Genomic DNA, 12,593 nt, shown 5'->3' on the forward strand with positions numbered 1-12,593 from the left:
GTGTAACAATCTTTGAAATGAACAAAATATACTGAAAATGCGATTGCTTTCAAGACGGAGAGTGTCTTGCATACTTTCACATTGAGAGAAATCACTGAAACTGTATTAGGTTCTCTCTATACCTCTTTAGTTACATATGAGAAGGACTTACATCTTCGGAAGTAGAGTCGTGTCTTTTGCGTTCTCCGTGCTTGGTGTGTCGCGAAGAAGAAGATTTGGGTAACAGTTGACTCAACACGTTGTTCAGTTCTACCATTGTCTCAAGATTGGCTATAATGTAAGTGGAGCAGGGATTGGTTCATTACATTGGTTCGTTACATTGGGTCATTACATTAATTTACATAAATAAAGTATTTACACCTACCTATGATGAAGAGAGTGTTGAAATTGACGGACAGGATATTTAGAGGAGTGGTTTCAGTTTGATCGAGAGAAGGAGCATCAGAGCTGATCATGTCGTATGTGATGTTGATCAGTACATCCTCTTCGCCTGAAAGAAGAGAGAAGTTTCATTGAGAGAAACTTAAACCAACTTTATCCCAAAATCTAAAGTGCGAAATTTTTTGTATTGGAAAAACGATAATGCCTATATAGTAGTTATAAAAATCGACCTTCTTCCAATTTCTTGCCCATCATTTCTACATTTTCCATTCATTGTCCATTTCATTGGAAGTAGAGATTGTGTCTTAAAGAGAGCTTTAACTACTGTACGGATGAAGTCGTACCAAGCGGTTGGGTGGGTTTATTCGAGCTGACAAGAAGTTCATATTCTTCTCCATAAGTTTGTATGGCATCGATCAGCATCAAAGAAGACAGGATGAAAGAAACAGAGAGATTGTAGGGTCGTTTCGCTACTTCGCACTCGATCCCTTTTAATTGGAGCTCTGCAAAACATCTTCCTGTGTGTAGAAAAAGAAGATGATAAAATGGTTCCAAATACAATTGAGTATCACAAAGAGTTTTCGTGCTTTTGTCTCTTTTTTAGGATTCAAAATAAAATCAACTGGTAGTCAAGAACATTAAATATGTTTTGTTTAAACTCTTTATATATAACAGCAGTGTGTTGAATCGTTTTAAGGAAGTATCTCAGAAACGAGAGTATTAGTCCATACCTCTACTGTGCAGTCCTAATGAGAGTTTTTCGAAGGTGAACTTAGCCATGAATAATTTGGATTCGGATAGCAAATCCATCGTATCCACATCCAGGAAAGTGTCACTGTAAAAAGAAAGTGAAATGGAAAAAATCTTGTTGACTAGTAAGAAACTGCCACTAGACAGACAGCTGAACTTAAAACCAGAAGCAATTCATTATAATAAAAATACATCTAAGACCACCATGTTGACGCATACGTTACCTTCTAGATTTGGAGGCTGACACTGTACTTTCAGTATCTAAAACAAATTTAAATAAAAACTTTTGAAATGACCTCAAAAAGACATCATAACTCCACCATCATTCAACACATAATGTGTAAGGGGGGGGGGTTAAGGTCGGATGAAAAAAGACGAGTTCCTGAAACCCCTACCTGCACCCACCAACAATGGTGCCAAATCCCTTTATTCTTGAAAAGTTGGAAAAGAAGACTCAAAAACTAAACTGTAGAAGTGTGTTTGCAATCATTTCTACAAAGCGCAAGAAGGTACCACGTGACCAGGATGTAAATTGTATACCTTTGATAATGAGTGACGATTTGCTTTGGTTGTTGGTGATCATTTTGACGCATGAAAACAATGCTTGTAGCTGAAAGAAAAAAAGCAAGATAATGAGAGAAAATCCCCTCCGAATTCGAGAAATTGGGGAGTCTAAATAATTGGAGAGAATTCCAGTTAAAATCACACGTAAACTATTAAATAAAAATGTTCATCGTATTCATCGTTTACCTTGTTTTCATCGATGTGAATGAGTAACTGTGGTAAGACGGTGGTCAAGATAACTGCTGGTAGCTCTGGATCTGTTGTGAACACGATACGCCTGGTAAGTGGTCGAGAAGAAGTATATTATGAACGATCTGATGCTGATATAGATTAATCGTTATGACTTTAATAGCCAAATTAATCATCCATTGATTGTTTTCAAGTGCAGTTTATTCAGTTTAGCAATATTCTTAAATTACGTTTTCTTTGCAAAGAGTTTACAAAGGTACCAACCATTCATTTAAATACCTTTTGAGATGGAAGGAGACGGAGAACTCTTCAACCACATGATCAGGACCGAAACCTTTCAGTTGAATGGATGAAATGTCTTTGTTGTTGCAAACCAAAATCTGAACCATACTCAACTCCACCGTGTAACTGGAGAAAAAAAAGCAAATCAAAATCAAATTCAAAGATCTCTTTTTCAAACCAGAGATTTCGTTTTCGTTTTCAGGCATAAAAGATAACGCAGTTTTGAACAAATCGGTTGAACAAGCTGTCCGATCAGGGCGTGGCACTGGCACTGGCAGGGGGTCGGTACTACTCTAATTTTAGTCTGGATACAACCTTTTTGGTAGATTTTTAAGTTTTTATAGGTATACCACCGCGTCAGTAAAAACAACATGATGTCAGAGATTTAGTACCGACCCTCCCCTCCTGGAGCTGGTAGAAAGGATGATCATTCAAGATCAGAAGAACCCATTCCTGGATACAAAATGCCGAGCTGTAACTAGTGAAATTTATGAATTTTGAAAAGACTGGCAACAATGCTAGTTAACCTGTCATAGAATTTCTCTTTAACTTCTTCTGTGGGTAATGTTTCACAAAGGTTAGTGAGATTTTCTTTCATTTCTTCTTGAGTGGGCGGTGTGGAGGAGGGCGTTACAAACTCATCTTCTTCGTCATCCTCTTCATCTGATTCTGAAATGTAAATGAAGACCGTTGCAAAAAGTATTCAGCTTCTGAGCAGGAAATTCCTTGAGTGTTATATCGACAGTTATTAGGGGTCGCTTGTTGATACCACAAAAATGAATTGGCACATAGCTCCAAACAAAACTGAAATCTTAACAGATTAAGTGTAAGTCAGGCTAACCAGTTCTCTGCCATGAACTACCACCGAAAAACAGAATGTCCACAAAGTTGTATTCTATTGTGGTATATAGGAGGAAAACTATTGAGCCATGCCGTATATACCTGCAATATTGGCTTGCTTTGTAACTTCTAAAACTCCTTTAGCATATTGATTTCCAAATGTGACGCGTCCCAAATTTATCACTACCTATAAATGATTATAAATTAATAAATCCAAAAAATCAACGAAAGTAATACAAAATGCTCTTACAAACTCGTCAACTATGGATAGAGGAGGGCATACCGTTTTGTTGAGAATGTCTTCATCTTTAGAGACGGGAATTCCACTTCTTGATGTTTGGTTCAAAGGGATAATGATGCGAGGAGCTGTTACGTCCAAACTGATATTCCATCGCTCCTCTAACATCTAGAAAGAAAATACGTATGGGTTATTAACACATCATGGCTAAATTGCAAGGTATCTCCTTTAACAATACCTTAAAGGATGGAAATTTGGCAAACTCCACTGAATTAAGGTCCTGTTAAAATTAGTTTTTTCTGTCATCTGCTAAATTTATTTCCAACAAATTTAATTCATTTCGTACATTCTCTAAATACAAATTGTAATTTTAAGCCTCAAAACAGGATTTTTTGCATATGTAATAAAAGATTTTTGCCCAATAATAACCTGCAACCTGCCAAATTATCATACATACTCACCTTGGTTTGTCCCTTGAGAAGGTTATCAACAACTTGTACTAGTTCAGTTTTGGTTGCATTTTTGAGCTCTTCAAGGCGTGAGCTTACAGCTTGTCGCAATTTACTGTTCATATTGTCAATGTTCAACTGATATCGCGATCGTTCTTGAAGAACAAAAAACTCCTTGATTTGTGAAAACAACGAAGGTTTGTACACCACTGTTGAAGCCTCCAACTTGATACTCAACCTAATGAAAGAAAAACACAGTGAAAGATATTGTCTCTAAAAAGAATTATCCATTTAAATTTGAGATGGACTAATTTTGACTAAATCTTTAATAACATTTTGTGAATTGATGAAAATAAGAAATGGTTATTGCATCTTCTACATTCACTAATGATATTTTGAAAATAATGGGTCCACCTGCCTTAGGAGTAAAGAATAGATATAGAATATTTGAAAAATACTTATTTTTTCTTATTCGTAGAATCAAGCGAAAAAAAACTTATTTATTTAAAATAAGAAATCTGTTTCTGTGTGACTAATCTCAATATTCTTTCCACCCTTATACTAAGTATCATGTGACTAAGAAGCGCCAAAGGAACAAAGATAAATTCATAGAAATATGCTCATATTTACTTACGTATTAACAACTTTAGGAAAGGTAGTTTTTCCAAAGCTGATCTCCAAGAAAGGCTTATCGCTACTGTTCCCATTTTCCTGTGTAAGAAAACAACAGCTATAGTAGTGAGTGAGGAACCCAAAAAGGATTCCAAATCTTCATTAGCTTTGCAATTTCAATCTTATTTTACTTCCTGTAACTGCTGATGTAACTTAGTTTTCAGTATTTGTGGCGCTGGACGTTTTTTTTGTTATAACTGTATGCTTTGTCTCCTCAAGAAAATCATGATAAGTAAAAAAAAGTGTAGGAAAGAGTAATGTAAAAAATATTACTTTAGCTTGCGGGAAGACCAGCTCTGGAAAATGTTCGTCGGTCTTTTCAGGGTTTTCAATGATCATTGAACCAAGGCTAGTTGTCCAATGAAAATACTTTGTCTTCAGAAGCACTTTCGAACAAAACTTCAATGCTTCAAATGAAACATTCAGCAAGACCTTTGAACTGTATTCATCTAAAGTAGAGGAGAAACATTGAAATTAATCTTGCGTCTTCTAAAAAATCTGAAATCAAATATTGTACCTTTTGTTGTATATAAAGTGAAGATGTTTTTGAGTTTAACAATAATTGTTTGTTAATAAAATGAAATGAAGCTTTAAGAGTGTAAAAATTGAAAGTTCTACCTTGCAATTTAACTCCACACTTATTGAGAGTGAAAGAAACTTCAGTGAAAATCGCATCTCTTTTGTATAAGCTTTCCTCGTCATTGCTGTAAGCTTCACTTAAGTCGGCTAAAAATTTCTCCTCCTCTAGAAGTGGAGAAAAATAAATCTTTTAAATCTCTGAGCAGAGGTGATCTAGCGATTAGGATTGATCTGTTATAAAATGCAAGTTCGTTCCTAAGTCTTGCAAATACCAGATCCACTATTGAACTAACAGTTAGCATCTGGCAGAACTAGAGTGGGGAGAATGGGGAGTCAATATTAAACGTCAATAGCTCAGGAATTCAGAACTTTTAGACAGTTCTTTGGTTTGTTTTTATAGGGTCCATAGCCTTCAAGCTGCTCTTTCTAATCACTGGTCTTCCCTTCTATATCCTAAGATATGGCCATACAAGAAAGGATAGATGAGACAAACCTGATGTTAAAGCAAGATCTTTATTATCGTCATCACTTTCACTTGCATTATTGGCTTGATTGTATGGAATATAACTCATTGCCCATGAAGTCCACGTCTGACTTGATTGATTCTTTTGATTGATCTAAACAAAGAATAAACAATTGTAAACAAATCGTAGTACATCATTCTAACATAACAATCTTATGCGAAAATCCGTATATCTCTAATTACTATATACATAAAGAGAGAGAAGCTATGATTGCAACGTCCCTCATGATATTTATGACCGTTTAAGAAAATTGGTTAAACTGGTTGATAATATTTTTCAAGTACCTTTTCATTACTTGCAGTTCCAGCAATCTTGGAGAAAACGTTTTTCCGCATAGCAGCAATTGCCTCAAATTGTAATTCTTTCTCCATGTCTTCCACAGATTTCTAATGAGAAAAATAAAACTTGTGTAAATAAGATTATTTAACAGTCTTATTGGACTGAATCAATTTTAAAAGTTGAATTTTTGGAGAGAACCCTAAACTTTTATAAGACATGGTATTTGATGATATACAAAGCAAGTGCATATCTCACACTGCGTATAATAACAATGCAATAGGTCATTTCAATTACTAACCAGTTCATCAGCTTCCACTTGTGCACCTTGTGTCAACACCTTAGTGTATTTTGGGATGTATTCAGTGGCAAACTTGACATGCTTCATAATGAACATTTTCTGACACCTCCGATGTTTATCTTTGATTGGCTCCAGCACTGTTTTAATGGCAAACCTCCACCAAGCTTTGGAGCTGAAATGAAGAAGAATAAAAACTGAAAAGAAAATGTTTATGTAGAGAATCATCTAAGTCACATTAAGAAATATGTACCGTAAACATAATTTGATAAGAACTCTGATCTTACTCTTCATGAACTGTTGTAAAAGGTCTCCACTTTTTGTTCTCTTTCTTTTTGAAAAACATGGTGATTTCCTCTGAGATATCAGTGATCAATCTGTATTGACCATTAGACAATAATGCATGCACAGCGTCAAATAGCACTTCTACATGAAATCTTGGTCCATCCTTCATTGATAGAGGACTGTTGGATGCATTTCTACATATCCTAGCTTCTCCACTCACTGGATTTAGAATATACTTGAAGTTCTATCAACAATGAGAAAAGGGAATGAAATGTTGTTTAGTTGTTTTAAAATTTAAAATGTTGCTTGTTTTATCACAATTAAAGCAGTACCTGTTCTATTGCAGATGTGTTACAAGAACAAATAATAAATCAAATAATACCTTGTTGTAAAACTCAGAGTCTTTATTTTTCAAAACTTCCATATCCATGAAATCTTTGTCGTTGTAGATTGATAAGTTTTCTAGCTTTACAGATTTAAATTTCTTGTCTGTTGAGCATCCTGCATATTGAGTTTCCTAACAACAAAGTTCATATCTTAAATGATAATTTATAAAAATCTTGTTCTTTATAATAACAATCAATATTCATTGGAGCGCAGAAACTTTACAAACTGCTGCCTTCTGACTTATTATTGAACCAACAAACAAATAAACTCTGCTAAAAAAACAAAGGGTTGGTGGGCAACAGACAAAAAGCCTATATTCAACATAAATCCAATTTCAATCAAATTTTATGATGATTAAAAAAAAATTACCCAGTTTTCATTTGCAGATTGAGCAGACAAGTTTTCAATTTGCAATCCGAATGCAAACTGGTGTGATTCTTCTTTGCATTCATATCTGAGATGGACATTCTTAATTTGTAGTTGCAGGTTTTCCACGATCTTTGTTGAGAAAGAAGAGTAGAGAGATGGAAACCAGGAGCTGGATGACCACCAACCACCTTTCTGTGCGCTCTTCATGTTGGCCTGAAAATTACAAAGTAAAATAAAATTGGTTGGATATTTGACTTCATTGCACGAAGTAAAAAACAGATCTTGATGAAATATTGCAGCTGAGCTATCAACATATTGCTCAGTTGCCTAGACCTAAATATATTGTGAATACTTTACAATATACTGCCGACACTAATCAAGATATTGTCTAAACAATAATATTGTGTAGTGTATGTAGCCCTAATAGAACATGTATTTGTCAATTGGGCCTTATAAAAGAAAGCAATGAAATTGTACAACAAAGACAAAGCAAAAACATACCTTCCATTCTTCTTCAAGTTTTTTCAATTTTTTTCGTTTCTGTTTTTCAAGTTCTTCTTCTGCCTCATCTTCTGGTATCTATCGATGAAATTAAAAAGATACTAGAGGTTAGCTGCATGATCTTAAATAGGAAAAATAACCTCTAACAGGCACAACGGAAGCTTTTTAAATCTGGTACGGCGAATGAGGAAATATAAGCCGTACCTGCCTGTCTTAAAACACTTTTATAATCGCCTTTGGTTAAAAAAAAACTTCAAAAGGGAAAAACTCTAGTAAAAAAAATCTCAATTTTAAACGTTATTTATAATATATGGACTGCTTTTCACAAACCTGGTATTCAGGTTCCACAAATAAAAATAAGTCTTCAATCTTAATGATCCACGGCTGAGTGTTTGGGTTGGCATATGGGATAACCAAATTCAATTTTCCAATGTAGCCTTGACAACATTAAAACAGATGCAGATAATGTGAAACTAGAAACTAGAGCTCTGGGTCTTTAATCATGGTCCATGGATTAGATATTTTTACAGTGCCAAGTTAAATTTACTAACAAACTTAATAACCAAACAAAATAAAAAGAAATTGCCTCATCAATTACTTAATACCCTTGACATATAATTTAATTTTTCAATTCTTAGGTGGCTTCATGAGTATTTCGGTGTCCTAAGTATAAATTATATTCTGGGCGAGCTAAAGAAATCCAAAAATAGATAATTTTAAACACATAATTTTGAAATATCAGATTTTCAGAGCACAAGAAAAAAAACAATAAAAGAATTTTATTAGAAAATAATCAGAAGATTATTTCACTCAAATTCGTTAAATTGTCTTATTATTTAGAACTTTTACATACAAAGAAAAGGATCTAGATGTAGCCTTTAAAATAGTATTCTCATTACTATTTTTTAAGATTAATTTCTACAAGTGACCTCAAACATTTTTCAGTAGCAGTCCTCCTCATCTTACCTGAAGATAGTTTGAAAGGAAGGTGAAGACTTCTCAATGCTGTTTTCTTCAAAACTAACTTTTCCAATTCAACTCCACCTAAAAAATAAGCAATATTTTTTCCCATTGAAACATTGGTCTTTCTTAAATAATTATGTGATAGCTTTGGTCAAATGTTTTAGATTGTAAGTCTCTTAAGTAGAGTGTTTATTGTCATCTTCTTTTTCCCTATTAGTAAGCCACTCATTGTAATTTTTTATCAAGTTATTAAAAAAACTCCCCTGGCTAAAATCCTACTACTTTAAGTTAAAGTCAAAAGTTTAATTGGCGAAAGTACATCAAGCTTTTGGTTATTCATTTTTGTACCAAAATATGAGATCATCAAAATATCTTCTATCAAAATAATGAAATATAGAAAAACTATACATTTTTGTCAGGATAATGTGAGCTAATGGGTAAAGATTTTTTGTTGATTCTTTTGTTATTCTATAGAGGAAAACTCAACTTAAATTTTGGTATATTAAAACATTATGATCGGTTCAGTCAAACAAAATTTAAAAATGAAAATCTTTATCTAAAAACAAAATAAAAAAATTCATATAAAACAGTGAATAAAACTTCCAAAAGTGTCAAATAGTTCTTCTAAAAGGATTAAATTTTGCAACTGAGAACTTTGAGATGGCTGATCTAAAGTCTCTGAAGCACAGAATTTGCACAGAACAGTAAAATTTCCATTAAAAGTTCAAAGATTTCGGTGAAAGAATTAAAACTCAAATACCACCCATAATTTAAGAAATCCGTCAAAATGCCACTATATCGATACTTTAATGTCATTAAATTCAGTTTTGAGCCCCTTATTTGAATCCTTTTTAACAAAATGGTATTTTTTGTCAACATTCCTGTTGTTTCTACATTATCTCACGTTTATATTTTATAGAGTAGTACATTTACACTTTGGTGGGTTTTACACTGATCAATCACTCGATCCGTTTCAATTCTTTCATGGTAGCAGACGTTGGTTGTGATGGCAAGTAGTGGTTTTCTAAACCCACCTCAGTGGGACGAAGAAAACAAGGAGTTTTCTTTATGGTTATGTGAAGTGAAAGCCTGGAAAGAGGCTACTGCAGGAGTTGCAGGACTTAAAAATGTTCATGGTTTACAACTGGCATTACACTTACCGAACAATAGTGAAATTCGTCGCCAGGTTTTTGACACCTTTGATACTAATGAAATGAAAGGAGATAATGGCTGGGAGAGAGTCATTGAATTGATTGAGACTTACTATAGTAAGGATGATAATACTTCCGCATTTGAAACATGGAAGGAATTTCGAACTCTTTCTCGGAAAGAAGGACAGACAATTGAACAATATATAATGCACTATGAAAAGTACAAAGTTCGAATGAAAAGATACAACATGAACCTGGGTGATAGAATTCATGGCCTGAATCTTCTTTGTGGGGCTAATCTAAATGACTCTGACCTAAGATTAGCTATGAGAGAGGTTGACGGTGACCAACCAAATGAGATGTATAAACAAGCTAAGAAAGCACTAAAGAAATATTTTGGGTTATCTGCCGTTTCGAGTAACCAACCGCAACCGGAGCAATCTGCAGCTGTAAATGTTAAAACAGAAACATTGTTTACATCCGTTGATGAATATGAATCGTATGTGGCATGGAAACAATATCGATCAAAGGATAAACCGCCACCAAACAACCGATATACCCCACGCTCCCCAATTCGCACTAATCCACTAAACTCGGATGGTAGACCGTTAACATGTCGTATCTGCCGATCCATCGCACATTTTGCAAGAGATTGCCCGCATCGTGAAAAGAAGAAAAATCGAGACAATTCTTCAGATGAAAACCATACATTTGTTGCATCCATGAGTAAAAACGAGAACGACAACATCATTGAATGTCGATCTGCTGACACATCTGCTGGAGGAGCTTTGAATTACATGATTCTAGACACAGGTTGCCCACAGAATGTTGCAGGATCTGTATGGACTGATTGCTTTCTTAATTCAATGAGTGACAGTATGCGTAAAAAGGTCACTGAACAGAGTAGTAATAAATTCAAATTTGGTGGTGGACGAGTTTTTAAATCGATAAAGAAAATCAAAGCACCTATCATGATTGCAAATCAAATAATAGGGATTTATGTTAGGAACAGATCATGCTGATTACCCTCTTAAAATGTGCCATAGGTTATAAAAACTTGAAAAAACATCAATTTTTAGGGTAGGAACCATTTTTGGTTTCCCTACCCGGGCATTTAGGGTCCACCGACTGCTCAATGGGGCCGCCCTAGGAGTGATTTTTTTTCTTTGTCAAAAGATAGTCATGTGACCCCTCATTGGAAAGAGAATTTCATGCAGATTCCAAAAAAGGTCACAAGTAGTGACTGAAAATGAGGTTATAAAAAGTTATGCCTGCTAAAAAATGATGATTTTGTGATTTTCCCTCTAAAAACACATGTTGGGTATATTAAGCTCTTACAATCATTTCCCTATCCAGGGGGGGGTCTTGCAGTTACTCCTTGACACTATGTGGAGTAACTGCAATTCTGGACATTTTCTACAGACACCACCACCCTTGCAGTTATTCCATAGTGTACTAACTGATTTTACCCTCAAAATTGGTGTATACCACCCCCAAAAATGCCAAATTCGGCAATTTTTCCACTGAATTCCTCATTTTTGATACCATTTTACTGGGTACGTCTTATTAACGACCGTTCAAGAGTTAAATATCTCAATCATTTTCCAAGTTTGTTAAAATATCTTTCATGCCTTGATTGAAGAAAAAATATTGTGATTTTTTTTTTACTTTTGAAAAAAATGTTTTGAATTTTTTTGCTTCCGGAATTTTTAAAAACCTAAAATTTTAAGTGAAAAATTGAAAAATTTGCTCACTTAGTACACCATATCCTACCAAAATCGACAATTTTGGGCTTAGGCACGAGCCATGTTGCAGTTAGTCCACTGGTGGAGTAACTGTTTTCCCAAATTTTGGTTTATATACCACCACGGTAGTAATTGTCATAGTGTTTATATAATAACTGCATGACCCCCCCCTGCCCTATCCAAATCGTTATGCTTTGATCAATACTTTCAAAAAAATCATACAGAGTTGAGTAAATCAGACTTTTTGTCATAGGATGGCAGTATTTTTTCAAGAGCTCAGTAAGCTGCAGTAAGTACATGAGGTATGAAGAAAATGGTACTCAATAAAACATGACATTCTTGAGCAAACAAATCCAAATAACTTTAAAAAGTTTACAAAACCCTCCAAAGAAGTCAAGGTAATTAAACTTGAATAGGCTGATAAAGTCAAGGAGCGGAAAAATGAAGCCTTTACTGAAAAAGAAAAGGCAAGTTTGAGTGAAGAGTCAAAAAAGTACTCATTATTGGAGACTTATCTCAGGCCCATATAACTCAGAAGAAAAAATTACTTAAGAAGTACGTAGAAACAAACTTGGATGATAAACTTAAGAACAAAAGGATGTATAATGAAGTGAAATATGCCAAAATTACATGCATGTCTCTCAAGCGAACAGCTGCAGTCTTTCGTTTGAGAAAAGATTATCGCAACCTCTCCACAGAAGAGTACACGTTTTTTTTTTATAAGGAACCTTAACTTTGCTCTGAGCCTGGAGTTCCCTATTTTTACAGAGAATTTCAGTCTCAAAGTTCCTTATCGAGTTCCTTACTACATAGGAAATTTTGAACTTTTTGCCCCTTGAAAGATCAAAATTTGGTCAAATTAGTCCCAATAAGGTACATTATTTTCAAATCCACTTATTCTCAGCCCGAGCAGTTCCTTAACAATTCCTTATTTTTTGAACCATTTTCAGCCTTGAGTTCCTTATAAACGTGTTCCTTATATAAAAAAAAACGTGTATGTTGAAAACTTGAGCTCTTACCTCGGTTGTTGCTCTTAGACAACTATTGGAGATCTTAGAAATGTTATACATGGAATTGTGGGTAAAAGGGATGATAGTAAATCACTAACACTGGAACTCAACTCTCCTTTACAAGGTCAAGGGGATGAAAC

The 12,593-nt window shown here is 34.5% G+C and overlaps 1 protein-coding gene across 2 annotated transcripts in view; it reads right to left on the bottom strand.

Annotated features, from left to right (window-relative positions):
• Window positions 1-12,593, bottom strand: part of LOC136811451 (intermembrane lipid transfer protein VPS13D-like) — a 130,073-nt gene that overhangs the window by 37,304 nt on the left and 80,176 nt on the right. Inside the window, exons 3-26 of one of the 2 annotated variants that reach the window (XM_067068059.1) lie at window positions 8,551-8,628; window positions 7,915-8,021; window positions 7,585-7,662; window positions 7,084-7,296; window positions 6,710-6,844; window positions 6,330-6,571; window positions 6,046-6,217; window positions 5,753-5,854; window positions 5,438-5,561; window positions 4,984-5,109; window positions 4,639-4,814; window positions 4,328-4,404; window positions 3,706-3,931; window positions 3,290-3,412; window positions 3,109-3,193; window positions 2,694-2,835; window positions 2,164-2,292; window positions 1,882-1,972; window positions 1,672-1,741; window positions 1,359-1,392; window positions 1,113-1,216; window positions 726-899; window positions 365-490; window positions 152-270 (exon numbers count right to left, since the gene is read on the bottom strand). In XM_067068059.1, the coding sequence (XP_066924160.1) occupies window positions 152-270; window positions 365-490; window positions 726-899; window positions 1,113-1,216; window positions 1,359-1,392; window positions 1,672-1,741; window positions 1,882-1,972; window positions 2,164-2,292; window positions 2,694-2,835; window positions 3,109-3,193; window positions 3,290-3,412; window positions 3,706-3,931; window positions 4,328-4,404; window positions 4,639-4,814; window positions 4,984-5,109; window positions 5,438-5,561; window positions 5,753-5,854; window positions 6,046-6,217; window positions 6,330-6,571; window positions 6,710-6,844; window positions 7,084-7,296; window positions 7,585-7,662; window positions 7,915-8,021; window positions 8,551-8,628 (3,053 nt within the window). Of the gene's footprint in view, window positions 1-151; window positions 271-364; window positions 491-725; window positions 900-1,112; window positions 1,217-1,355; window positions 1,393-1,671; window positions 1,742-1,881; window positions 1,973-2,163; window positions 2,293-2,693; window positions 2,836-3,108; window positions 3,194-3,289; window positions 3,413-3,705; window positions 3,932-4,327; window positions 4,405-4,638; window positions 4,815-4,983; window positions 5,110-5,437; window positions 5,562-5,752; window positions 5,855-6,045; window positions 6,218-6,329; window positions 6,572-6,709; window positions 6,845-7,083; window positions 7,297-7,584; window positions 7,663-7,914; window positions 8,022-8,550; window positions 8,629-12,593 lie in introns of both variants that reach the window. The other variant, XM_067068058.1, reaches the window with a different exon arrangement.

Source organism: Clytia hemisphaerica, unplaced genomic scaffold (genome assembly GCF_902728285.1).
Source record: "Clytia hemisphaerica strain Z4C2 unplaced genomic scaffold, Clytia hemisphaerica genome assembly, whole genome shotgun sequence".
NCBI lineage: Eukaryota > Metazoa > Cnidaria > Hydrozoa > Leptothecata > Clytiidae > Clytia > Clytia hemisphaerica.